The sequence below is a fragment of the Podarcis melisellensis genome (genome assembly GCF_964234715.1).
Source record: "Podarcis melisellensis genome assembly, chromosome: 15".
NCBI classification, from domain to species: Eukaryota; Metazoa; Chordata; class Lepidosauria; order Squamata; family Lacertidae; genus Podarcis; species Podarcis melisellensis.
Window position 1 is genome coordinate 38,976,340 of NC_138532.1, and position 27,997 is coordinate 39,004,336.

General features: G+C 44.4%; 2 protein-coding genes across 2 annotated transcripts in view; one reads left to right on the forward strand and one right to left on the reverse strand.

Annotated features, from left to right (window-relative positions):
* Positions 1–367: 367 nt before the first annotated feature.
* On the reverse strand, positions 368–4,089 carry LOC309357927 (lysophosphatidic acid receptor 1-like). Its single transcript, XM_081890638.1, has one exon. The coding sequence runs from the start codon at positions 2,574–2,576 to the stop codon at positions 1,611–1,613; it is 966 nt and encodes a 321-aa protein (XP_081746764.1). The 5' UTR covers positions 2,577–4,089; the 3' UTR covers positions 368–1,610.
* A 15,132-nt stretch (positions 4,090–19,221) lies between these two features.
* Positions 19,222–27,997, forward strand: part of CA4 (carbonic anhydrase 4) — a 29,196-nt gene continuing 20,420 nt past the window's right edge. The window contains exon 1 of the mRNA XM_081890640.1: positions 19,222–19,663. Within this exon, the coding sequence (XP_081746766.1) occupies positions 19,603–19,663 (61 nt within the window). The 5' untranslated portion in view covers positions 19,222–19,602. The remainder of the gene's footprint in view (positions 19,664–27,997) is intronic.

The window sequence follows — 27,997 nt, forward strand, 5'->3', positions numbered from 1 at the left end:
ACTATTACATCACCATCATCAGATGTAAACTGATTGTGCATTTTGGAAACTTTGGTGTTTTAATGATTTTGTAGTCATGTTGCAAAGTCTTACGTAAACATAAGTTTATGACAAAGGAAAGGCAGAATATTTTTTATTGTTTTTCTTAATCTGTTTTAGCCTTGTTATTCAAAAAAATTAATGTCTTAAATTATTGTTAATTTTTCTTAGTGATAATGTTATTGTTATTTCTTTGTTATAAACTACTTTGCAGTTTTTCACAACCAAGTGATGTAAATTTTATGAAATAAACAAGTTGCAGTCAGAAAAATAGCTGGGTGACGAATGTGTCCAAAACCAGGATATATGTGTGGATGTGTGTGTATTCTTTGAGGTTGCCTTTGAGGCCAGATGATGGAGCTAAGCCACATAAAAATGCTAATGTTTGCCCTCTGTAAACATTGTGAAACATCACTATCTCTTGTGCATTGATGTACCAGTGAATTAAATTAAATGTGGTGAGCTTGGCTTTGCTCAGAGAAAGGTTAACGATACTAAAAGGAAGGATTGCATTTTATTAATGTCATGCCAAAGCAAACACTGCAAAGCCTTCCCAGTTGGCTCTGATATTACATTGGTTTTATACACACACAAAATCCTTCTAAGGCTGCTCTGCTTGAGAGTAAATCCCATTGAACCCAATGGGGTCTTCTTTTTAGTAGATGAATTGCTGCATGAGATTTCCCAGTTCTGCTACATATATTGGTTGAGGCTTCTCAGCTCAGTTTTATTCACGCTGAAGCCTTTGCCAGCCTGGTGTCTTCCAGATGTTTTGGACTTAAAACTTCCCTCAGCCCTGCACTGTATAGCCATGCTGATTGAGGCCAATGGGATTTGTAGTCCAAAATATCTGGAGGCCACCAGGTTGCCAAAGGCTGCCCCAGATTGTTCCACAAGAAAGCACATTATCCAAAGTCACCATGCGTCACATACAATTTGATGTAGCATTTATTTTTCATCCTATCTTAATATGTTTTTTCAATCAACAACAAAATTTTAGTCAGTCCAAATATATATGTATATATAATTACATTAAGCTGGTGTTTCCCAGACTCCTGTTACACCTGCCCAACTTTCTGTACTGCATGAAGTTTGGAATGTTGCTGTTAATTCTAATCAAAAGGAGGGTGGTGGGAACCTTTTAAACCACTAATTGAAATTCTACTGTCTAATAACTCACTCTGAAGTGAGTTCACAGTAGATAATTTCACCCAACACGATCCTGTTCCTGAATGCTACCAAAGTGTAGGTAGCACAATTCTATTGCAGATAGGAGAGAGCCGATGAATTGAATCCCCCTCTCCCTTGTACTTGAGAACTGTCCAGTGCTGAAGCTGGCTCGCTTTGGTGAGCTGAAACATTAATTCAGATCTCTGCAACTGCCAACTACCCATAGCCCCTATAAAGAGATTTACGCTGCAATCCTAAACACATGTCCTTGGGGAATGCATCCCATTGAACTTCTGAGTAGACATGCATAGGACTGAACTCTCAGTGATTGCTCACTGCGGACATTTAAAGATGTTAGGCTGAAAACGTACAAGACTGGATTCACTTTGGTCCGAGCGGGGTCACATTTTCCCAATGGCCTGCACTTCTATGCGGTTGCTGGAAGGGGACTTCAAAAACCTGAGTCTGTGCCACAAGGTTTTCACTTTCAGGGTGTAGATGATGGGGTTCCCCAATGAATTCATGGTGATCATGATGGCGGTAAGGTTTCGGAAGACGTAGACATCCATGGAGAAATTGTTGGGGCACTGCTGAGTGGTTATATCCAGGACAACGCCAGCAAAGAAGGGTGTGTAAGACAGCAGAGACAGCAGCCAGATGAATATGCTTGTCCGGGCTACTTGGATCTCGGCCAGCCTGTAGGTGGCATGGGTTTGCCCCAAGGCACCCATTGCCATCTTGTGTTTCCTCAAAAACCCAATGATGTTGCAGTAGGTGAAGAAAGGGAGGACCAAAACCACTGTACAGTGAGGGATAGTGATGAAAATAAGGTAGTTGATACACAGAGGGCTGTAAAGGGCAGAGGCATTGTCTCTATCCAAGCAATTCCAGCCCATCAGGGGCAGGAAGCCCAAAAAGAAGCTAAGCCCCCAGACACCCAGCACCATGCCCAGGATCTGGTTCCTGCCAAGGCGCCATCTTCTCCTCAGACATTCCGCCACAGCCAGGTAACGCTCAATCCCAATGAGGACTAAGTTGTAGATGGTGGCCAGGATTGACATGGTGTAGAAGGCATACGCTGTGAGGAGTTCCTTGGACCCACTGATGGTACTTTGAGGGTTGGTGATGAACAACAGGGCAATCCAGAAGCCTGTAGAGCTAGTGAAGAGGTCGGAGAAGGCCATGTTGCAGAAAAGGATGAAGATGGGCTTGCGCAGTTCTTTGGAGTACACCACGGCAAAGATGACGGCAGAGTTGAAGAGCACAGAGATTAAGGAGATGGTCAGCTGAGGGGCACCCAAGGAAAGCACCAGGTCACTGGTCCAAACATGAGTAGTCTGGTTGAGGCAGCTCTGGTGCTTAATCATGGTGAGGGTCAGGTTAAATCAATCAGGAAGTGATCAGAGGGGAGCAGGCAAGGCAAAGCCAAGAGTCGAAGGCAGGAGTCACAGCTAGTTAGTTGTCGCTCTGGCAAAATCTCAGTCTAAACACAAAGACCTGTACCGCTGCTTCTGCCTAGGAGGGGCTAACGGCAACCTGGGTGCTGGGAGGTCCAGTCCAGAGACTGAGGATTCTTATGCTGCCTTGGAAAATATTGCAAGGTATGGTCACTCACCACATCAGGCAGCTGCTCCCAGAGCTCTTTGAGGCCTGGTTCTAGCTCCAGTGACTCCCAATGACAACAGCCCAAGCTTTTAAATGATTGCTCTTTTTCTTCCCATAGCCTACAGTCCTAAGCTGGATGGAAAGTTGGGTGACCTCCTGCTTTGCGGCTCCAAGGGGTGGGGGTTGAACACAACAGGCTTCTGCTTTCCAGAATACTACCCAAGTTGTGGGTTAAACGTTAACTCCTGTGCGTCAAAACATTTTGGTTATTGGTTCAGGGTGATGGCTCCCAACCCTGAGGTTGCTAGGATGGTCCTAGGTAGCAAAGGCATCTAATAAGCTCCCTGTAATCTCTCTGTGTGGTTTTCTCCATCTGGAATCTCATCTTGGACGCCTACACTGGAATTGTGTTAATTAACTGTCAAACATTAAGCCTCTTGAAGCAAAAACAGCCTCTTCAGAGAGAGAGAGAGAGAGAGAGAGATGGGGAGAGAGATGGATGGATGGTTGGATGTCTAGATACATAAAAGAGAAGTGCCAAGAGCAGATAGCTTGATGCGGATAGATAAAGAGAGAATAGGATTGTAAAGTTGGAAGTTGCCACAAAGGTTATCTAATCCAGTCCCAGGAAATCTGTTTTCCAACCTTTGCTGAGAAAGCTCCAACAAGGGAGAGGTCACCACCCACTGACACAGTTTGTTCCAGATCCTGCCATCTGCAGCAATGATTTTCTCCATTGTCTGCCCAGCAGCTCTCCAGATATTTGAACACAGCTGTCCTATTGCCTCTTTATCATCTCTTCTCCAAAATAAACATGCTCAGCTCCCTCAACCTTTCTCCATAGAACTTGGTATCCAGGCCTCTCACTATCTTGTATCTCCTTCCTAGAGAAATGTTCCTGCTTGTCAATATCCTTAAACTGCCCATCAGCAGCCAGGATCAGGAGGTCAGCAGTAAAAAGCACTGGTGTCAGTGAAGTTAACTCTTTATTCAAAGAAACCAAAACAGTGCAGGCTTAGCGATTGCAGCAACTCTTCCCAGTAGGACTTGTCCCCATGAGGCAGTTGCGGGGACCGGATGTGCCTGCTTTGCCACTGCTCTCTAAGGCCTTTCCCAGTTCCTTTTCCTGCAGCCTTATGCTCCATCTTCATTCCTCTGTGTCCAGCCAGTCCATGACATTGCCCCAAAACTGGCCACAGTATTCCAGGTGAGATGGACAGGTGTGTGTATATGTTAGGGACAATGTAAGTTGATGTGCACGATGCCAAGCGGTTAATGCGCACATAATATCTCCATGAAGGAAGAATTGTGCACATTTCCCCAGTCAATCTACATTTCTGGAGCACTTTAGAATGCTGAAATGAACAGGAGTATTTTGGCACTATTAAGTGCCAACAAATCCATTGTGGTTGCTGCTTTTGTGGCTTACAGTCCACTTTTGTCATAATCAATGCTTTAAGCCAGGGATGAGGAAGCTGTCACCCTGCAGATGTTGCTGGACTTCAATTCCTATCAACTCCAACTAGTATTTCCGATGATTAAGAACAATGGGCTTTGTAGTCCAACAAGATCTGGAGGGCATGCAGTAAGAATCTTAACTATGTGAACTACGTAAGGATGAAGGGATCTGTCAATTTGGGTTTCTGTCAGTTTCTCATTTTTCCACATCTAATTTCAGTTCTCCACATTTGCAATACAGGTTTTTTAAAGCCTTTATGAAAATTCATTAGCATTTTAATGCAAATTTATCCCAGTGCACCAATTTTTGAATGCAATTTCTCACATTTTCCCCTGATAGTCAATATTCTGTGATAACTGAGCATGCTCACTGAGTTATTACTGAGGTGGGGAATTCCCCCTTAGGATTTCTTTTCCCAAAAAAAGGTTTGTGATACGCTCTAATACCTCCCATTCTTGAGTGTGGCTGATGCTGTTTTGACCAAATAATTATAATAGCAAATACCTTTGTGCATCAGAAGTAGATGGAATGATACTATGCCAATGTCCAGAATTCTTAGTTGCAAAGCAAATCTTCCGGGCTCTTCAGAAATCCAAAATTTCCAAACATGAGCTTCACTTTGATTGCATCAAAATCCACCTTGAATAAGAGAGAGGGAGTGTGGGTTTGCACATACCACACTAGGACAGGAGAGGGCACTGTTTCAAATGGAAGCACTCAACCATCTCTCTTCTAATTGCAAACATATATCTCCTTTTTAAAATGATGCCTAGGTCACTCTAATGTCTGTTATCTGAAGTAAGACCCATTGAGTTAAGTGATACTTATTCCCAGGGAATTTGTATAGGATTGCAGTTGCAGCCCTACTGCAGGATTCTGTGTGATTTTTAGTTGCACTAATGCATTATTCTATATTTACATTTTATCATCATTTTCTTCTTTATTTCATTTTCCCACCCCTGAAAACACAAGGGAAGCATAATATCAGAACAAAGATTTTAACATAAATGTTATTTACTTTACCTACATTCAGCACTCCACGGCTGTACTTGCTGGCTGAAGAGTTGTGGAACTGGCCACCTGAGGTCATTAAGCCCAGAGCCTGACACAAATCAGCTGCCTTTCAAGGACTCGCCTAGGGCTGACCATAAGGACAGGAGTGTGGGAGACGCTTAAAGGCCTACGTGCATAGAAGCCATTTGCCAAGAACACCTCTCTGTTTCTTATCTCGACTTCACATCCACAAACTTTGTTCCTCTGAAATGATCCATTGGATATACAGTAATTTCCCCCAACCTCCCACTTCCTTTTCAATTGCAGTTTATTGCCAGGGATGTCACTGGATCCTTCTCCAGACTTATCTCCATCTCTCTGGATAAGCAAAAGGACAGTCTGCCCAGACCATAAAACATTTTGTTTTACAGCTGGGAGAGGTGAGCCTTGAGATAAGGATTGTGGTCACTTCTTTGTTAAGGGGGACATGCAGAGATAAAGGCCACTACCTTTCCATGTAGATACAAAGGCCACAGCCGCATGCACAGGTGATTCTGTCAAAGGGCATGCAGAATGGGCATCAGGGACTGGTATTCCTCTGATTCAAACCAGGGACGATGCCAAAGGGAAGCGTCTTTGCTCAGATTATTGCAAGCAGAATTATGGCAGGGAAAACACATTAAGAGAACCCCACTGGGATTCTCTCTGTATGTGGGGATGAGGGATTCTGGCAATGTTGGTTTCTTTCACTTTCTCATTTTTCCAGTTTTGAGTTCTCCCCATTTCCATATCAGGTTGCGATGCAGGTTTTTAAAGTCCTCATGAAAATTTACCCAGCATTTGAATGTGGATTTCTCCTAATATAAAAAAAAGTGTAAGGCAATTTTGTTCAACAGACACTATTTTCCAAAGCAATTTCTCCTAACATAACACATTTTGTGTGTGTTATTTTCCCTGTTATGAGCTTTCATGCATATTTTATAGTACACATGCATTTTTGTCCATGTTACTTGGCTGCAGTATTTAGAGCTTGCACTTGTGTTGACCTCAAGCCCCCAACCGGAATGTGGCCCCAAACAGCTTTCGAATGGAGTAATGTGGCCCTTAAATCAGTTTAGATGATCTGAATGCAGTATTTTCTATTTTTGCAAGGAATCCAGGTGCCCTTCTCTCTGCTGAATACGTAGTCATTACATTCCCAATCCACAGCACCAAGCCACAGTTCAATGTTACAATAATGTTGCTCCAAGCTTCACGCTCACGCTCCACCTTTGTAAACGAAGGGAGGCAACAAAAAAATCCACTTTTGTTTTGGAACAATCGAATTTCCTGTTCAGTTAACAGGAGTTAGTTAATGGGCCAGAATCTGAAAGTCTGTTAGAAACATTTCTCTTGTGGTCAGAGGTATATCAACGGGCTCAATGGGGGTAGGAACCTTAGCTCAGTTGTCAAGCACTCGCTTAGCATGCAGATGTTCCCATGTTCAATTCCAGGCATTTCCAGTTAAAAACATAAAGTAGCAAGTGATGGGACAGTCCAGCTCTCCACCTGAAACCCTGGAGAGCTGCTGCCAGCCAGAGCTGCCAGTACTGGGCAAGCTGAACAAACGGCCTGGCCCACAATAAGGCATTTTCCTAAGATCCTCAGACAATTCTGACAGCTCTCTGGGAGAGGGCAAAGGGCTGGCAATGAGTTTGTTTAGAGACACAACTTGGATACCAGAACTGAGTCATCTTCTTGAGCCTCCGATTCCCTCCTCCCTGTCAACGGTCAATGACAGAGAAGGTGCTGCTGCTGACATGTCCTATTCCAAGGGGTGTGCATTTCAGTTCTGGGCTGCCTTGATCCATGCAGGACTTAAATTGGCTTTCCTCACACCAGCCCATGAGGCAAATGTAAGCCTAGAGGATTGATGGGAACTCTTTGTTTGACAGGCATTGCCCAGTCTCCGTTTCAGTCAGGATTCAGTCCTTCTACCCCCATGATGGTGAATTTGGGCTGTCAGATCTGGCGGTGCTTGTGATCCGCTTGGCAGGCACAGGCGTGCGGGCAGAGCGAGATACTGCCCTGAGCTGTGCTAAATGATCTATGCATATATGAGGGGCAGCCACTAGCCACGGAAATGCCAGTCCCCAGTGGGGAGATGACTGTGTGACTGTTCATGGCCAGTCCGAGTCGTTTTGCCAGCTGAAGCAGCGAAGGATGATGAGATGGGAAGGGCCCATAAGCTCAGTGGTAGAGCATCCGCTTTGCATGAAAAAGATCCCAGATTAAATCCCTGGCTGCATCTCCAGGTAGGTCTGGGAAAGAGACTCCCGTCTGAAATGGTGGGGAGCCACTGCGAGTCAGTGTAGGCAATATTGAGCTGGATGGACCAACAATCTGGCTCAGTATGAGGCTGCTTCGTACGCTCCTATGGTGGCATCCCTCGTGGCGTGTGCAGGTGAATCTTATTTCAACACTGTAAATGGGACAGCATCCTTGATTGTATCAGAGGTCAGCAGGCTAGCTTGGAGGGTGCAGGCAAGGAAGGCTGGATCTTCAGGGCAAGTGGGGGCAGTGTGTCCCCCACTCACAACCAGCCCAGAGTGTGTCACTGGCTGTTAGCTTCCTCCTCCTTAGTCTCAGTATTGCCCAGCAGGGAGGAAGATGGGGACAAAACCAGAGTCAGCTCCACCTGTCATTGGCTCTGGCTCCACCTATTGTTAGGCTCCCTGTCTGCTACCCTACCAGTCCCAATGGGCACCAGTTGCAGGACAGGCTCTATGGGGCATCCACAGTTCTCTTATCCAACCATTTGCCACCACTATCCCCCATCCCCACCTGCCATCTTGCTTTGCCTAATGGTAGGGCCGGCCTTGATCATAGAACAATGTGGTTATCCTTGCTGCTTCTATGGCTGTTGCAAAATTGTTTATTGTTGGGGAGGAGGCTGCCTTTTGGTTCCTCCTATCCCAGATCTGCCTCTGTCAGCTGCCATTCTACCGGGTGGCAGCAGGGGGAGAGCTGGGACAACAAGGCCCACTCCATCAGCCTGGTTGGGACTTGGGAGAAGGGAGAAACATTATTCTACTTCTATAAAAGCTGAACTTACCTAATTTGTAGTTTCCAAAATAAGATGGGAATGGAAACTCCTTCAAAAGGACACTTCCTCTGAATTTTGCAGTGCACTTCTCCACAGCTTTTGGTAAAGTGTGCATACGAATGTGTGTGTGTGTGTGTGTGTGTGTGTGTGTATAGATAGATAGATAGATAGATAGATAGATAGATAGATAGATGATATAGATGATAGATAGATGATAGATAGATAGATAGATGATAGATAGATAGATAGATAGATAGATAGATAGATAGATAGATGATAGATAGATAGATATAGATAGATGATAGATAGATAGATGATAGATAGATGATAGATAAGATAGATATAGATAGATAGATGATAGATAGATAGATGATAGATAGATAGATAGATAGATAGATAGATAGATAGATACACACACACACGAATGTATATATATTTGCATAAATATCATTTTTTTTAAAATTGCACTATCTTGGGCAGGCATAGACAAACTTGGCCCTCCAGATGTTTTTGAGACTACAGTTCCCATCATCCCTGACCACTGGTCCTGTTAGCTAGGGATGATGGGAGTTGTAGTCCCAAAACATCTGGAGTGCCAAGTTTGATTATACCTGATCTTGAGGGAAATTGCTTTGCAAAAATGTGTATATAAGGCAAAACTGCCGGCAGGAAGGCAAAGATACACATGAGAGTGTATGGAACATAGAAAACTACGTTATGCTGAATCATACCACTGGTAGTCCATCTAGTCTAGTGCACACTGACTGGAAGCAGCTCTCCAGGGTTTCAGACGGGGGCAGTCCGAACCTTACCTGGAGGTGCCAGGAATTGAACCTGTGACCTTCTGTATGCGAAGCTGATGCTGTACCAGTGAGCTACGGCTCCTTCACTCTGCACCATATCAACAACAGATGTTGAATGTGGGTGGAGGAAAGCTGAATGCTTCTTCCTTTGGGTGTAGTTCTAATGACATAGATAACTCAGCACTACTTTTTAAGCATGAATCAGCCTGTCTTGCGTGGCCGGGTCCTGCCTGATCCAGCTCACAGTGAGACCTCTTCCTAGGAAGAGGCCTGGGACACTGCAGAGAACCTCTGTCCAACTGAGAAGAATCACAGGACAAGATGAAGTGCCCCCTCTCAAGGATGTCTTTTAGTTAATCTTTTATTGTGGCAGCACCTGCACCTTGGAAATCCTATTGGCATCAGGTAGGCTTGGCACCTTGTAACCATGGGCAGATCAAGACCTTTAGAGGTCCTTAAAAGATTTTGGTGTTCAAAATATAAACAATAATAAACCGTAAAACATTGCCTTCTACAATTATTTTATAAAGTTCAGCATGACTGAGGAATAAGAGCTTTGTGAATTAGAATCTACTTCATTGGTTGCATGAAACCACACATTTGACTCTCACGGTCTAGGCCTCAACCCACATTAAAGGTTTTATTATGCCACTACAGTAGTACCTTGGGTTAAGTACCGTACTTAATTCGTTCCGGAGGTCAGTTCTTAACCTGAAACTGTTCTTAACCTGAAGCACCACTTTAGCTAATGGGGCCTCCCACTGCCGCCGCGCCACCGGAGCACGATTTCTGTTCTCATCCTGAAGCAAAGTTCTTAACCCGAGGTACTATTTCTGGGTTAGCAGAGTCTGCAAGCTAAAGCGTATGTAACCTGAAGCGTATGTAACTTGAGGTACCACTGTACAGGATTTCAATTACCCAAGCATATTGTTGTTTCTTTCAGTAATTAGGATTAGGATCAGGGATGAAAGGCCATAAAAAGCAAGAGGTACCATCTCTGACATTCCTCTGCCTATGAGAAGCCCACAGGAGGACCTGAATGCAACATTCCTCTCCCCACCTGTGTTTCCCGGAAACTGGAATTCCAAGGTCTACTGTCTCCAACAGAGGGGGTGGGGCACAGCCATTGTGCTAGTAGCCGCTGAAAGACTTCTCCTCCTTGATTTTGTCTAATCCTCTTTTGAAGCCACTTAAGTTGGCTTAATTAAATAGTTTAACTATGCACTGCATGACATTTCTTTTGTCTGTACTGAACCTTTAGATCATGGGTAGGCAAACTAAGGCCCAGGGGGCCAGATCCGGCCCAATCGCCTTCTAAATCCGGCCCGAGGGCGGTCCAGGAATCAGCGTGTTTTTACATGAGTATAATGTGTCCTTTTATTTTAAATGCATTTCTGGGTTATTTGTGGGGCAAAGGAATTCATTCTCTCCCCCCCCCCTCAAAATATAATCCGGCCCCCCACAAGATCTGAGGGACAGTGGACTGACCCCTGCTTTAGATGCTCCTGAGGCCTAGCATTATGAGAGAGAATGCTCATCCACACTTCCGCTTGTCTCAGGCTTTTTGTTTGCCCTGCCACCTTCCGTGGAGAAACCCGCTGTTTGCTGCTGAGTGGTAACAAATGTCAGTCAGGTTTTCTGCAGAATAAAATATGGCACGAGCGGAAATGTGAACAAGCCCAGAGAGAGAAAAGCCTCTCTCTTTCTTCACACCATGAACAATTCTGCAAACCTCTATGACATCCCCACCCATTGCTCATCTTTTCTTCTGAACTAAAAAGCACCAAACTCGATGACCTCGCCTCAGAGAGTTGCTCCAGCCATTTGATCACATCACAGCCCTTTTCTGAAACTTTTCTAGCTCTGAAATATCCTTTTATAAACACTTGTCTTTTTTATTGTTTTAAAAAGAGAAATTGATGCCCAGTTCATTGGACAGATCTTAGCTGATCAAGAGATTAAGAACATCAGAAGATCCCTGCTGGATCAGACCAAATGCCCGACCAGTCCGGCATCCTGTTTCCCACAGAGGCCAACCACTCGCCCCACTTGCGATCCATAGCAACTGGTATTCAGAGACATCATATATATCAGATGCAGGGAGCATTTTTCCATCTGAGGGCCGCATTCCCTCATTGCCAACCTCCACAGGGGCCACGTGCCAATAGCTAGTTAAGTGGGCCAAAGCGGACAGAGCAGAGCATTACCTTTTGTTTTTGTACAGTGGGCTATATTCCTGCCACACAGAAGTCAGGGATTTCTACACAAACACCCCACATCTGTCCATCCTCCCTCCAGGGAGGTAAGAGACATTATCACACTTCAAGGACCTATTCCAGCCAGGCAAAAGCACTCAAAGAGGGTGTGGTGGAGCAGTGGCTTGGGGAGAGTTTCCAAGGGCCAGAGAAAAGGGTCCGGAGGGCCACAGCACCCTCAGTGTATATAGAGCCATCATGGCTAGTAACTATCAAAAGCAGCATATCCCTGATATTAACAGAGGGAGGTTGCCTTATACCGAATCAGACGACTGGGTCCACCTAGCTTAGTACTGTCTACACTGACTGGCAGCAGCTCTCCAAGGTTTCAGACAGGGAACCTTCCCAAGCCTACCTGGAGATGGAGGGGATTGAATTGGAAATCTTCTGCGAGCAAAGCAGATATTTTGCCACTGAGCTTTCCCCTACAGCACATTTAGAAAGTCCAGGCAAACGAAATGCTCCTGTTATCTAGTTTTGTGTTAAAATGGATTAAAGCTTTCCTCTTTAGCTACGAAGGGAAGAGGAGGCTTTGTGATCCCTTTCCAGTTTTCCACCAGGACTTTTTTGTCGTCGTCCTGTATCAGAAGAATTCCTGTATCCCTACAGATTTCAACTTCAACATGTCCATGTGTAACCTTCCCCCAAGAGTCTGAATGTCGCGCATTTCCCACACTTTGGGGGTGGGAGGGGGTGACTCACATTGGTGGAGGCCACAACAAGACCAGGAAGGGACCCATTCAGACCATCCAGAGCACAACATGGACCAAAGACTCTGTAGGTGGTGACAGCTGGCCGGGATGGGGGGGGGGAGCAAAAATTCTGTGGGATTCGAAACAAGCAGCCAAGAAACATGCTGTGTTTATGTACTCCATGCATATTTCTTCTCATGCTTGTTTACGGTATTTTATTTTTACCCCCCCAAAAAAGTATAAAATAAAAAAATAACAATCCTTGCCCCTCCCCCAAATAGATAAAAACATACATATAAAATTATATTATTAGAAAATGACTTGGTATTAGAAAGTTACCTCAGATGTCATCCATTCTGACCTCCAAGCTCAAGGCAGGTTTCACCCTGACAGATGGAGGTTCAGAGTCTGGACTCTGCTGAAATACCTCCAGCAAAAGAGAGCTGGACACCTCTCAAAGCAGCCTTCACCACTATCAAATATCTCTTGATTTTTTTTCATAATGTATTGGTGAAATCTTCCATTTCCATTCATTGATTCTGGTCTCGCCAGCAAATATTCGAAGGCAGCTATCGTATCTTTCTTAATCCTTATTTTCTCCTTTTCTAACCGAAACTCAGCTCTTCCAAAAATATTCATCACAGGATGTGAACTGTGCAAACACCATACTTTTAAAGTACAGGACCACCTAAAAAAAAAAGAGTTATGAGAATTGTAGCCCCCCACACACACACACTACAGTGCTACAATTCCCAGCATCCTTCAAAAACTACAGACCCTTCACCATCCTGGTCACTCTACTCTGGACATGCTCCAGCCACTATGGCAAATAGTCATTCTAGCTTATTTTAAAACATTTTACCATCACACAGCCTTCAAGGCAGCTGACAAACAACTTCCAGTTGACATGGAAATTCAGGTGCTTGATGAATACCTATTTTTTATTTCAGCAGGCATTTGAAGGCTGTTTTTCTGATTTCATGGTTCACTTCAAGCTGTGTTTACAGTTAACTTGAACTTACTTTTTAAAATCTCTAGTGAATTTTTCCCCCCAAATAGCAGTGCAATGCCAGATAAAGCCCACATAAATCAACACACACCAGTCTAAGAACCAGCAAACTATGCAGGTAGCTAATGGCAAGCATATGATGTTGTGAGCCACCAGAAGCGGGAGATAATTATACACTTGGTGGCGGAATAATTTATTTGGGTGCCAAATGAGCTTTTCTGGAGAGGACATTCCATAATGTAATTAACCGGGGGCAGTGGAGGGAATGTGATAGAGGAAACGGCGCCAACAGGACAGGACTCGAAGGCAGAAGAATAGTGTCTCTCTCAGAAGAATGAAAGAGCAAACATAGCAGGTCAGATTAGCCACATTTTGAAGAGCTCTCCCTCTGGCCCTAAGACTCTCCCCAGGTGACTTTGCTCTGCACTTTTCCTTGAGTGCTTTTGCCTGGCAGGAATGCATCCTTGCACTGTGATAAGGCCCCTTGCTTTCCTGGAGGGAGGATAGAGAGGGGTGTGGGAGGGAGGGTGAAGAAACGAGCCTCCCTAGTGTAGAAAAAGAGGCTCCTCATGAGGCTGGCAGAACATCACCTGGCTGTGGGTCGTGAAAACCACTCCCTGCAAGGCGCTTTCCACCTGGCCTATAGGGCGAGGCCCACACTCACCCAGCCCTATAAAAGAGGCTCCTCAGTAGGCTGGAGTAACATCATGCGGCTAATGTTTTATTGGGATAAATTATTGGCTAATGTTTTACTGGGATAAATTATTGGCTAATGTTTTATTGGGATGCGGGTGGCGCTGTGGGTTAAACCACAGAGCCTAGGCCTTGCCGATCGGAAGGTCAGCGGTTCGACTCCCCGGGACGGGGTGAGCTCCCGTTGCTCAGTCCCTGCTCCTGCCAACCTAGCAGTTTGAAAGCATGTAAAGTGGAAGTGGATCAATAGGTACCCCTCCGGCGGGAAGGTAAACGGCGTTTCTGTGCACTGCTCTGGTTTGCCAGAAGCGGTGTAGTCATGCTGGCCACATGACCCAAAAGCTGTACACTGGCTCCCTCGGCCAGTAAAGCGAGATGAGCGCTGCAACCCCAGAGTCGGCCACAACTGGACCTAACGGTCAGGGGTCCCTTTACCCTTTACCTTTAATGTTTTATTATTTAATATGCTGTAAACCTGCAGCTGGCCCTCCCAAGTCCAGCAAGTGGCCCCCCAGAAGATTGCCCAGGTGGGAATGTAGTTCTTGGGCGGGAGGTTCCTTTGCCTGTGTTATTAGTCTCTTGATCACATAATCCCCTTTGAGAAAATGCTTGCTTTGAAAGGTGAAAAAACCTATCTGAAACAATAATGAAAGAAAGGGTGGAGGCGGTCCTTTTATCACAGTCGTCCATCCCACTGGCAAGATTTTCATGCCAAGCCTTTTCACCTCTGCCTTCCTTCCTGTCAAGCGACAAGCAAGAATTTTATAATAAGAATAATAAAATTTTATTCATATCCCGCCCTCTGCAGCTGAAGTCGGGCTTATCTAGAGATGCTGACTGAACCTCCGGTTTCCTGGGGATTTTTCTGCAGAAAACAGGACTGATGCATCGGAAGAGGAGCTGTCCTGGAGCCCAAGCCAAGAGCGTTGTTATAATGCCTTGCTTTTCCCATCCTTCATAAATTCCTTGCTGCAGTGCATCTGCCGAGGAACTGTGATGGATTGTCCTTTAGGAGGGAAATTTCCCCCCAAGAATCCAAAATATTAAGTAATCTAAACTCCAAGAGAGGCTATCCAAGGGTGATGACAGGCAGCAGGAGCAAGAAGGCTGCTGCAAAGATATGTACGGTTAGACCCAGTCTTTGTTAAAAATGAGGTGCTGGTACTAATATCCTGAGAAAAGTATTGCGAATGCCAGCACAAAATACCTGCTATGGGCGGCAGAAGAAGAGGTCATGGTGCAAAAACTGTACTGGTGTGTACCATAACACACACAAAAGCAAAACTGAGTTGGATGCTGCCCATCATAATCTTTTAGGAGAGTGTAACTTCAGCTTGGAGGGACGCAGGTGGCGCTGTGGGTTAAAGCCTCAGCGCCTAGGACTTGCCGATTGAAAGGTCGGCGGTTCGAATCCCTGCGGCGGGGTGCGCTCCCGCTGCTCGGTCCCAGCGCCTGCCAACCTAGCAGTTCGAAAGCACCTCCGGGTGCAAGTAGATAAATAGGGACCGCTTACCAGCGGGAAGGTAAACGGCGTTTCCGTGTGCGGCTCTGGCTTGCCAGAGCAGCGATGTCACGCTGGCCACGTGACCCGGAAGTGTCTCCGGACAGCGCTGGCCCCTGGCCTCTTAAGTGAGATGGGCGCACAACCCCAGAGTCTGTCAAGACTGGCCCGTACGGGCAGGGGTACCTTTACCTTTTTTTTAACTTCAGCTTGGCATTCAGTCACATGATAAATGTCTTGCAGAGGAACATAAACAAATTCTGGTACATTTAAAAAGGACTATTAGGATGTCGGGGGATGGGGGGACAACACATTGATTTTGTTTGAGATAAATAAATGAGAAAGAGTTTTTCGTTAACTGCGAGTTTAAGGGGTCAGGTTCCATGTGCCAGCAGGTTTTTTACCTGGAGTTGCCGCTCGAAAGCATCATCTTCCATGTGGCCATTTGTGCCTACTGAATGGTAGAATCATAGAATTGTAGAATTGGAAAGGACCCCAAGGGTCATCTAGTCCAACCCCCTGCAATGCAGGAATGACTATCCACCCACCGCATAAAAACCTCCAAGGAAGGTGATTCTACCACCTCCCAAGGGAGTCAGTTCCACCATCAAACAACTATCAGACCCTCCAAGTGTCCCTATTTTCCAGGGATGTCCCTATTTTCATCAGAGAAATGTTGGAGGGTATGGAGTTATCCAATCTCTGAGCCGTCTGTAGGCAATCCTGTAGAGAGAAGGGTGTTTTTTTTTAATGTTTAATGTTTTATTATGTTGGAAGTTGCCCAGAGTGGCTGGGGCAACCCTGTAAGATGTGTGGCGTATAAATGGTAAAATTATCATTATGGAATGGGACGTCCCTATTTTCAGAAAGTTCTTCCTGATGTTTAATTGGAATCTCCTTTCTTATAACCTGGACCCATTGGTTCGGGTCCTAGCCTCCAGAGCAGGAGAAAACATGCTTTATCCGTGTGAAAGCCCTTTAGATAATTGAAGATTATACATGCAATCTGACAGGCTTCGGGGACCCCCAAAGTAATGAATGGATACCATTTAATATCATTCCCCACATGCAATGCTGGCAATGTGGTGTACATTATCCAATGGCCATGTTAAGAAGTTTTACACAGGGATAACAGCTCAGATGCTAAGAAGAGAAAAGAACATCTTTGCAACATCAAGAATAAGAAGGCAGACAGCCCCATTGGTTAGTCACTCTTAATGGCTTTCCCCAAAGAATTCTGGGAAAACCTGGACGTATGGCAGCCCTATTTAAATGGATGGTATGGATGTGACCTCAGAGCCAACCTAGGTTAATATGCAGGTTGTTTACTTTTTCAGTGCAAATTGCATCAGCTGAAGGGTGGGGAGCTGATGATTAAAGGGATCAGAGCATGTTCGATGAGTGCCAGGATCCCAAAGCTTATCTGATGTGCTTTTTGTCCTGAGTACTGGATAACCAGAAACAAAACACAAAAGAGAGCCATCAACCTTGCATCTCTCTATCTTTGTGTGAGCGATTCTCAGGGGCCTCAGGATGGCTCCTGTTAGAAATATAACATTGGATCACATGCATTGCTTCTCAGATGTCTGATAGAGGAAGAGTGTGTTGCAACCCTGAATCAGAACCAAATAGATGTGTTGGGGCTCCTCCAGATGGGCTGCTTATTGAGGATTCATCCTGATCTGCTTGCATTAAGCTGGTGCAGTCAGGCGACATCCAGTCTGGATTGGAGCATGAGTTCTGATTTGTTTGCGGGAGGGTTATCTGACAACGAGCACCTGATCCCATTTTGCTGGTGTGGAGTTTATACATTTTCCCATTAACCATTCATTCATCCCGCACTTTTCGGTACATTCCGCTGTCACTTTCCTAACAGAATCAGAGAATCCTAGAGTTTGAAGGGACCACGAGGGTCATCTTGTCCAACCCCCTGCAATGCAGGAATCTGCAAACAGTCTGATTTTATTTATTTATTGAAGTGGATTTGTTGAGCCACAGCTCACAGACCCCTTTAACCCACTTTAATTGCACAAAGCTAAATTTCTGATATGTGTTCAAATCGCTCCTGCAAAATACCGGCCATTAACATGAAGGTTGCTGGTTTGCATTTTTAAATACTCTTCCCAGGGAGGCATGTCTGGTGCTATCTTTATCCAGTTTTAGCCTGCAGCCAAATATTTTTCTCCTTCTCCAGGCTTTCAGCCCTTGATTTGAAAGGTGGTCTCTTTTAGTGGGGAGGGACTCCTGCCTTTTATCTCTATAAGGGTCTTTTTAGTTTTGAGTTTTTTGTTCTTAATCGTTTTTAATGTAAGTCACTTTGGGTCTCACTGTGAGAAAAGTGACTGAAAAATATTATTATCTGGTCCATTAGGGCAAATGGTACATTGCACTTTCTGTCAACTTCCTCCTGTTCAGTCTCCATATTGCCTATGCAGAACTCAGCAGGAAGGAAGATGGTGACAAAACTAGAAAGAGTTGACTGGCTCTCATGGGCTCTGGCTCCGCCTAACTCCCGGCTCTCTCTTCCACTGGTCCTAATGGGCATAAGCTACCACTGCCACACATTTCTAGACAAATTGCTTTTCTGAGCACACCTCCTGATTGGAGCATGGGCAGCAGTCCAAGGTGAGCCGAGGGCCATGGCAGAAGTCAGTGAGGAGTCAGGATGAAGTGTTGGATCAGAGAACCACAGGGCAAAGCAGGTGGTATGATCAAGGAGCAAGCCTGTGACCCAAAGAATGACAAAATACGAAGGGACACACCAGGGCTAAGAAAGACCTTGCTTCAGCAAGGCTGAGCTAGGACAGGAAGCCCCTTTTATGTTCCTTCCTGTCCAAGAGGGACTCAATAGCTAGCCGGGGTGAGCTGGAGTCAGTCCAGGGCCTGAGGGACTTTCACTGAGAAGGCCTACACCTGCAGCTCAAAGGTTCACCACATTGGGGCACTGCACAGAGATTTGGCAGTTTCTGAGCAGAGCAAGTGGCTCACACAGAGACACAATGGGCAGACTCCTCTGAGTGGGTGAGGAGAATAATACTGCTGCCTGCATGCCTTAGATGTGGCTGGATTGTCCAGTCATACCAACTGCAAAGATATAGGACAACTGCCAGGCTGCTCTCAGCAGAAACAGAGAAGAGCCTAAGGCAGCACACCATGGAGAGACACAACAGGCAGGCTCCTATGAAGAGGTTCTGCTGTGTCTCCATGCATTAGGAAGGATCAAATGGACCAAGTATAGCCAAAGTAAAGATGCAGCAGAATGGCTAAGAGTCGGCGGAGGATGAGAAGAAGGCTGCAAAACTAGAACAGTAACTCATGCAGAGATGCAATGCGGAAGTTTTTCTGTGAATCAGTGCCCTGGACTCAGAGAACTGGATATTGATTGTACTAACTTATTTACAGTGGTGCACTAGAAGTCCTGTCCTGGTACACAGGCATGATAAAGCCTGGAAAACTCTTTATTATTGTTGTTTTTGTTTAAAATAACAATATCCATGCTCGGGGGGGGGGGATGGTAGAAAGAAAAAAAATGAAAGAAAGAGTCATTCCTGCCATCTTTAGCTCTGGCCCCTGACAAATTACTCCCATTTGAATATGGCACTTGACACCCTGGCTCTAACCAGTGTACTGTGCTGCCACAGAAAGTGGATAGCCCAAACAAACTCACTTAGATATTTGAATTCTCTCAAACCAACACAGCTGCCTTGCTGAGCATTATATGCACAAGAATCCATCAGCACCAGAGAGGATGTATTTGTTATTATTCCTGCATCAATATCATATTTCTCATGCTAGTTCAGTTGATTATGATCCACAATGTTTCACTGGATGGGGTGGGGAGGGAGGAAGAGAAGCAATATCACAGCCATAAAAGAAACATTGAATTATCTGCCTTATCTGCCAATATCCCTGAGCCAAGGCGCAATAATGAGAAATAGGAAAGTGGGGTGAGGGGTAAAAGAAAAGTTTGACTTAACTAATAAGTTACTAGTCATCTGGCTAAGTTCATTTCACAGGCAGCTCTTCAGGGCCAGAGGAGAATCTTGCTCCCTTGACAGCAGCCGCTGAAGGGGTGTGGAGGAAATGAAGAAGTTTCAAAGGAGACGGGATCGTTATTACAGTTTATAGCTGGAGGAATTTAAAAGGGGAGGTGTCTCCTCCATCCTCCTGCTTATGTCCAGGAAAGGTGATCAGGGCTGCCTGCCCTCCTCCTGTATAAAAACCCCAGGACAGGTCTGGGATCATGTATACAGGGATCTACGCTGGTACATCTTTCCAGCCCATCTGGAAGAGAGATCATGGGATTCCTGAATTTCCTAGTTCTGCTCTCCCTGTATTTTGCTGCAGCCGCTTCAGAGGGTGAGTCCTTTATCCATTTTCTTCAAGGATGCTAAGTACAGCTTCTTTTTCAGCTTACTAATCTGATTTTTGGAAGACCCCAGCAATCTGACAGTATCATTGGCTGCTGGCTATGTTTTATTTTTAATCTACTATGCTATATGTTTATCTGTCTGTCTATCATCTCTACATGCTCTTAATTCTCCTAAGGATGTGAATCAGTTTCTAATAGGGTTGATTTGTTTTTAAACAACGGGGCTCCAGGGATATTATTTTGCAAAGATGCAATCGGAAGAGTGTGGCTCGACTTCATTTCACTCGCCCGTCTGATACATGTCCATACGTGTAGTTGATTTATGTTTCCTGTCATTGAATTTGTGAAAATATGTGTTCTATCAGATCAAGAAGAGAAAGGCTTTATTTATGCTTTTGATTCCTTTCCCCCCAACCCCACAAATGGCAAACTGATGTCTTCAGTTTATAAAAGATTAAAAGTCTGCATTGGTGAGCCTTTTCTGCTGCAGATGACCTGCTTTACATGCAGATGTTCCCGGGTTCAATCCCTGACATATCCCATTAAAAAGGAAGCAGGTGATGGGACTGATTCCCCTGTCCAGGACCCCTGAGAGGGATGCTGCCAAGCCAGAGCAGATGATTCTGGGCAAGACAGACAAAGTCTGATGGTGCCTCTCCAGACTGTCACTGGAAGGGATTCAAACAAATAATCATAAATTTGAGGGGAATCTATTATTTTCTTTCCTAAACATCTTAGCTATTTTCACTGGTGTAATATACCATCTATACATCATTTTCATGTAATTTTCTCTTAATAATATGCAATCTGTAAATTTTATATCAACTTTCCACAGTTTTCCCCAACTTTCAAATTGAATGTTGTGTCCCACATCCTTGGGCCCATTTAATCATAACTGATTTAACTTCTTCATCTTTAGTTTCCCATTCTAATAAAATGCTATATGCTTTTTTAAGCAACTTAAAATTCTCTTCCACTATTTCTTTTTTAAATCTGGAGACTATATAACCAACCCCCTTTTTATTATCTTGCTTAAAAATCTTGTTTAGTTGCCTATGGTGTAACCAACTTTGTAAGTAATCTTTCAACTCATCCTATTCCTTTGAGTTTATCTTCATCCTCTGTTAATAACTCTCTGTATGTCAACCAACTTACTTTTTGGTCGACTTAAGTGAAAATGCTTCAGTAGGTGACAGCCACCATGGTGTTTTCCATTCTAACAAGTCTTTATGTTTTCCCCACTCTCTTATTAGTGACTTTCTTATTATATGGTTTGAAAAGCGAATTATTTATGGGAAAAAGTGTATACATACCCTGCAAGCAAATCAGGGTGAATTCAGGATAAATGCATGTCGTTGTAAATGAATTCGAAAGAATGGTTGATAGTGACTAGATGTGTTCTAACATGTGATCTTTGTGCAAGGAAATCAGGATAAATGCTCAGTAAACCAGGTTTCTCAGAAAAGCCCTGAGTTGGTGTAGAGTCAGCTAGCTTCCTGTGTTCCTAAGAATCTAGTCAGCTTTTCTATTCTCTCACAGAGCTGCTTGATGTTCAAGAATGCGGGTGTGCATTTTATCACGTCTGCAGGCCTCCCTTGTGGGTGCTAACTTTTTCACAATCAAATTGTATCCTATTCATTTCCTTAATGAATCATCAGCTATAACTAGGGTTAAAAAACAACAACAATCTCTTAATATCAGATTGGAAATTAAAAGTGGGATAAAGTAGCTAAAATAAAATGAACAAATATTCAAATAACCCGAGAAAAAAGACAAGAAGATAATAAGATAACTGCAATATGGAGCAACTTTTTTATAACATAGCGGGAGAAGAAAATAGAATATGTCATGTGTTTTTAGGAGAATTGGGCTATAATGTGTATAGGGTCGCTTGATTTGGTGGTTTGCCTCCAGAGGCAATTTCGTTTTCACTCCCATCTCCCCTTTCTCTCCTGTTTTCCTTATAAAGTTTTACTGGGTTGTATCTTAGCATTAGTCATACTCACAGAAGATCCTCTGAAATTAATGAGCAACTAACTCAGCTCTGTTCATTTCAGTGGGTCTACAAATTTGTGTATGACTGAATTTTGAAGGAAAAAAAAGAAAGCACTTACTTTTGTATTCAATTATTTTGCAGAAACATAGTGATTGATGCCAAATCTTCAAAAACAAAACTGAGGCTGTAACTGTAATTGGGAGGCAGTGACAGAGCTCATGTGTTCGTACAGCATAACAATACTATATAGAAAATGCTCAGGGAGTTTTAATGCTAAAGCGTGATATCCAACACTACTCAGAGTAGATTAATTGAAATCAATGGATTGAATGCCACCCAAAGCGAGGACTTCCCTACCCCGTCTCATGCAACCTCAAAACGCCCCCGGCCTCTAAATTTCACTTACTGGTGAAGCAGCTGGCAAACTTTTCAGAACCTAAGTTAAAATTTGTCTTATTGCACAGAAGACTTGACAAAATGGCCATGTCTGAACTATGTCACAGTGCGATCCTGTGCATGTCTACTCAGAAGTAAGCCCCACTGAATTCAACGGTACTTACTCCCAGGTAAATGTGTAGAAATCAGAGAAACCGAGCTTCATACCACAATCTTATGCACGTTTACTTGTGTGTATGCTTGGGGGGGGGTGTTGTTTGTTTTGATTTCTTATCTTGAAATAACAGTATTGTTCAGAAAAATGCAAACATGTTTGGGGATGGGTTTTTTGGCTTCGGAAAAATAGCTCCAGCGTAAATATCCTATCTTGTTGTCAATATTAGCTTGGCAGAGATACAAAAAAAAAGGCTCCCAAGAAATATTAAACAAAAGCTGCAGGAAGACATGGAATGCTGGTGTGATCCAGAAAATAGCTTGGGGGGGGGCACAGAATCAGAGGGGCATGGGTTCAAATTTCACCTTTGCCTTGCATCAACAGCTGCAAATTTCCCGTGCAAAATGCTCTTGTCTGTGGGAAAGCAACAGTGCTAAATTTATTTATTGATTTTAATCATGCACACGCTGCTTTTTAAAATAAACATATCGCCCCAAAACAGTACTCAAAATCTCAAGTATGATGATGATGATAATAATAATAGTCACTCACTTAAAAAAAGAAAATCAATCACATCTCAAAAAGTAAAAGCATATCAGGATAACTATCAAGTAAGACAGCATGAAAAGCACAGATATAAATCAAGCACAGCAGTCACATTAGCCTCCCTGGTACAGAGGTAGATGCATTCAGAAGCAGCAACCTGCCAGTCCTCAAAAATATCCCCAAACTTCAGAAATATCTATATTGCCCCCAAACATCCAGATAAGAACTTAAGATGAGCCTTCTGGATCAGGCCAATGGCCCAACTATTCCAGCATCCTGCAATGTCTACATCATACAAATTCATCTTTTTCCTCTGTCCATGCAAGTGTTGCTTTTCAATTGATCTTAAGAACGAGCAACATTTATAACAAAAGCTAAGGTTCCCACTTTCACATCAGGAAATAGCTTGGGCTGAGTGCACCACAAACTTCTCTAAAACTCTATAAAGCCTCTACATCAAAGCAAGGGAATGGGGGTGTGCAGGAAAGAAGAGAACAGTGACATTTCCCCCTTTGTTTTTTAATGCTTCCAACTTTGGCAAAGGCCATAAAAAAATAAAATAAAATAAACCCTTGATGGATGAACCTTGTCATTCAGCCATCAGAGATATAAGCAAACATTAACTAGCTATCATTAAAAAAGGTTGTAGAAAGCCACTGACAGCCTGGGGTGAGCTGAGAGAACAGAGATTCTGTTCTCACCTCCAGAACGCACAACCCACAGTAGGGAGATTGCGGTTTGGCATGGGTTGGATACATGCAAAATTTTAAAGCCCATAGCTTCCCCCAAGGAATCCTGGGAATCGTAGTTTGTGAAGGGTGCTGGGAATTGCAGGTATGTGGGTGGTAAACTACAGTTACCAGCATTCTTTGGGGAAAATTCATATGCTTTAAATATATGGTGATGCAGATATGACCAGGTTATATTTTCCGCACCTCCAGGTAAAAAGGATCTGAGATATTTGGTAAGACGGACATGTGCCATGCACAGTATCAGCTTGTTTGAGGAAAGCCAAAGGCTTGCATGAGCTCTATAGGGGGACAATTCCAAATCATGAGGCAAACGGAAGGTGTGATGTAAAGACAGGAAGTCTAATTTTAATTGCATGCAGCACAGAAGGTCAACATCCCAGAAGCTGTCAGACTCCAACTCTCATCAGTCCCAGTGAGCAGGACAGTTAAGTCCAGTCCAAGGCGACTATGGGGTTGCAGTGCTCATTTCGCTTTCAAGCTGAGGGAGCCGCCGTTTGTCCACAGACAGCTTTCCGGGTCATGTGGCCAGCATGACTAAGCCGCTTCTGGCACAACGGGAGACCGTGACGGAAACCAGGGTGCACGGAAATGCTGTTTACCTTCCTGCCACAGCAGTACCTACTTATCTACTTACACTGGCATGCTTTCAAACTGCTAGGTTGGCAGGAGCTGGGACAGAGCAACAGCAGCTCACTCCGTTGCGGAGTTTTGAACCGCCAACCTTCTGATCGGCAAGCCCAAGAGGCTCAGTGGTTTAGACCACAGCGCCACCCCAGTGGTCAAGACTAAAGGGAGCCAGAGTCCAACAATATCTGTGGGAGGGGACACAGATTAGAGGCTCAGATTAGGTCTAAAGAGACCCTCATCCATGAAGTTCACTGGGCAATGTCTCTCCCAATCAGGGTCACTTCTTACTGACTCGCTGATTCTCAGACGAACCTACCTCACAGGGTTGTCATGAGGATTGTGCATGTCAGGGGTAAGGGAAGCCATTAAGGATGTTGTCAGACTACATCTCCCATCATCCCTAGCCATTGGCCACACATCAGGAGGGACACAGGGTTACCCACCCCTGCTGGAAATCATATCTCCTATCCATAAGGACATCAGAAGGACTTCCCTTTTGTCTGTCCTGAATCTCTTGCCAGTCAAGATGCACTGGAGGACCCTGACTTCTAAACGCCTCCCCATGAGGAGGAAGGGCAGCTTAAAAAATCAATCAATCAATCAATCAATCAATCCAATAAATAAATATTACACTCTCTCTCTCCGCCTCCTCCCTCTTGCACCACATAAAATAATCTTAACATATTTCCTCAAAATATACAGGATTTTGTTTGGGTTGGTTTGTTTGCAGTTTAATCTTGATCACTCTGCTTGACCTTTCTTGCAGAGTTGTTATGAGGATAAAACGGAGGGGACAAAAACTATGCCACTTCTTTGGGATATTATTATTATTATTATTATTATTATTATTACTATTCAATGTATTCGCAAGTAGGCCTTACTTCAATTGATCCACACTGGCTCCAGTTCACTCCAAAAATACGGTGACAGAGTGGGAATTTTATCCCAGTAGGGCAATCACATCCTATTCAAGTAAGTGGAACTGAGGTGCTGATAAACTCTCTCCTCATCTTCTGCCTGGGCACTCTGTCCATGCTCAGAAATGCATGCCCCAAGCTCCACCTCCCAGTGATGAAAGAGATTGCAGCCAGCAGGATTCTCTATCCACAACAAAAAGCACTGAATCAGGAAGGTGAGCCCCTTGAACTAACAAAGCGCGTTAAAAGAGAGAGAGAGAAGATAATAATCCATAGCCCTGTCACGTCCACAAGGCACTGTCAGTTTAAAGTCCGCCCCGTATTCTCCCCTATTGAGTTTTTGTTTTGTTTCTTTTAAGTATAGTTAATGAGTGAGCAAGGTTTCCTCTGCCCTCTCACCATCCCGTACCAAGCACAGGCTTGACCTTATTTTGTTCGCTTCATGTTAACAAGCAGGCGTTTTTCAAAGAAAGAAGTGCTGAGTTGGGACTCAAGGGCTGATCGCTTTGCATTCACTTACTCTGACACATACGTTTTCCAACTGTCCCTGTTTATCACGGACAGGCTCTCCTTTCCCATTCCTGCCCCCTGGTAAACTGCTGTCCCCATTTCTTTGGGCCTGTCAGGAATGCCTTCTTCAAATGTGCTTCCTCGGATTTTGCTAGAACTGTCATTCTTCAAGGCTCAGCTCCTTCCCCCCAGGCGACGTTAACTCTCAAGAGTGGGCAATGGATTCATCTTGCCCCTAAAGGAGATATATATACCCACATTGCACCATCAGAATGGGATTCTTGGGGCAGAAGTCAAGTGCCCCACACAGCAGGAGGGGCCCAAAATGCAATTCCGGTGTCGTCCGGGTAGGTCTTTGGGGCAGAAGTCAAGGGCCCTTCTCTGCAAAACAAACAGGAGCGTAGGAAGCTGCCTTATACTGATTCAGATCACTGGCCCATCTAGTTCAATATTGTCTTCACTGACTGGCAGCAGCTCTCCAGAGTTTCAGGCAGGCATTCTCTCCCAGTCCTACCTAGAGATGCTGGGGATTAAACCTGAGACCTTCTACATGCAAAGCAGATGCTCTACCACTGAGCTATGGGCAGGCTGTCTACATTTTGAAGAATCTGATGTAGTACTTGACTGACAGAGGAATGGAGAGATAAGTACCGTATCTGGCTCAGTGGCTGGATCCAAACTCCCTCCCCACCCCTACTTTATTTTCCCTGTCTTCAATCCAGTGTTTGCTTATCAGTTTCCTTGGCTAATCCTGGAAGGCTCTGAATATGATTCCATCAATCATTTCCAGAAGCTCCCACCATCTGTTTTTAGCCTTAAGGAAGGTGTTGCAACCACACCCACGCTGAACATTTTGCTTGCCCATTTTGGTCCCCTTTATCACAGTCAGACCAAGAGGGAAGAAATGGGGGAGTCTTCATTAAGACCAAAGCAAGGACAGGAAAAGAGTTAGGGTTGATCTGACAAGGCAGGAGAAAATGGATGAGTCAACAGGAGACCAACAGAGAAGGAAGGTTGTTGGTCCTGCTGCATGCCCACAAATGTCCATGCCAACCATAATTTATTTATTTGGCCACCTTCATTTAGAGGAAACCGTACAATGTAGAGAAACTAGTCAATATTTTAAAGCTGTGGCGAGATACCACTGGTCCAGGGATGCAATTAAGCCCACTAGGCTGTTTTGGATGAACCATGCCCACATTTCCCTTGCCTAACATCACATGACATCTGCTGTCATAGCCTGAAGGGTTAAGACGTCAAATGAGGACAGAAGAAGCTGCCTTAATGCAGCAGCAGGGCTGCTTGAGTGGGGGACCCTATTTGACAGTGCAGCATAACACCTGCACTGAAATATGGCATGTTTCACTGGCTGCTTATATACGGCATTATAAAGGCATGAACAACTTGGGACCAGGGTACCTCCCAGAATGCCTTGTCTTGTATATTCCTGCCCAGTCACTTCACTCCTTAGGAGGGACAATCTTAGTTGTGTTGGATGTTGCCAGGATTTGTCTCATGTCCACTAAGATCAGGGCTTTTAGTGTGGTGGCACCTGCCCTTTGGAATGTGCTCCCAATGAACACCAGGCAAGTACCAACATCGTTGGCATCTAGGCATCTCCAAAAAACTTTAATTTGTTCAGCTAGACTGCCCCCCTGAGGGTTGATGCAGCTATGTTGATGAATTAATCAATCAAATAAACAAACGAACATATATTACTGTCAGCCAACCATGAAAATAACTGTACAAGAATACACATGCACGTGCGCACACAAACACACACACACACACAGATGATCACAGCCTCCAAAGAACAAAGGTGAAAGGTTAGGAGCTTACCACCATAACAGCAGATCTCTGAGCTATGGCAACATTCAGATATATTCCCACCTGTTTGGTAATGTATTTATTAGACCCCCCCTCCCTTCAAGGACGGTACTCAAAAGCATATGCAGGGATCTACTATGAAACTGCCTCATAGGGGGGTGAATCAATTGGCTCTGTGATATATTTCATATTTCTTCCATGAATTATTTGTTGATTTTATGCTCCTCATCACCAATAAATAAATCAGACCGTTTGTACTGGCTCCCCAGGGCTTAAGGAAGGCATTTTCCTCATCAGCTGCTATGTGATCCTTTATCTGGAGATTCTGGGGATTGAACTTGGGCTGTTCTGTGTGCTCTGCACCACTGTGCTATGGGCACAAGAGGAATGGATGCAGAGCCAGGTGGGATCGAGGGGAAGTTTCAGATCCATTGGAGGGAGGATCCCCTTTTTCAGATTCAAGCTATTGCCTTTCCCATTTAGTGAGGTATAAATTGGGGGGGTTTTTGTTTTATTTTCATGATAAAAGAACTCAGGGTAAGGTTGGAGTGAGTGACATGTCAACCAGTGGATTTAATTTGTGGCCAGTTCAAATA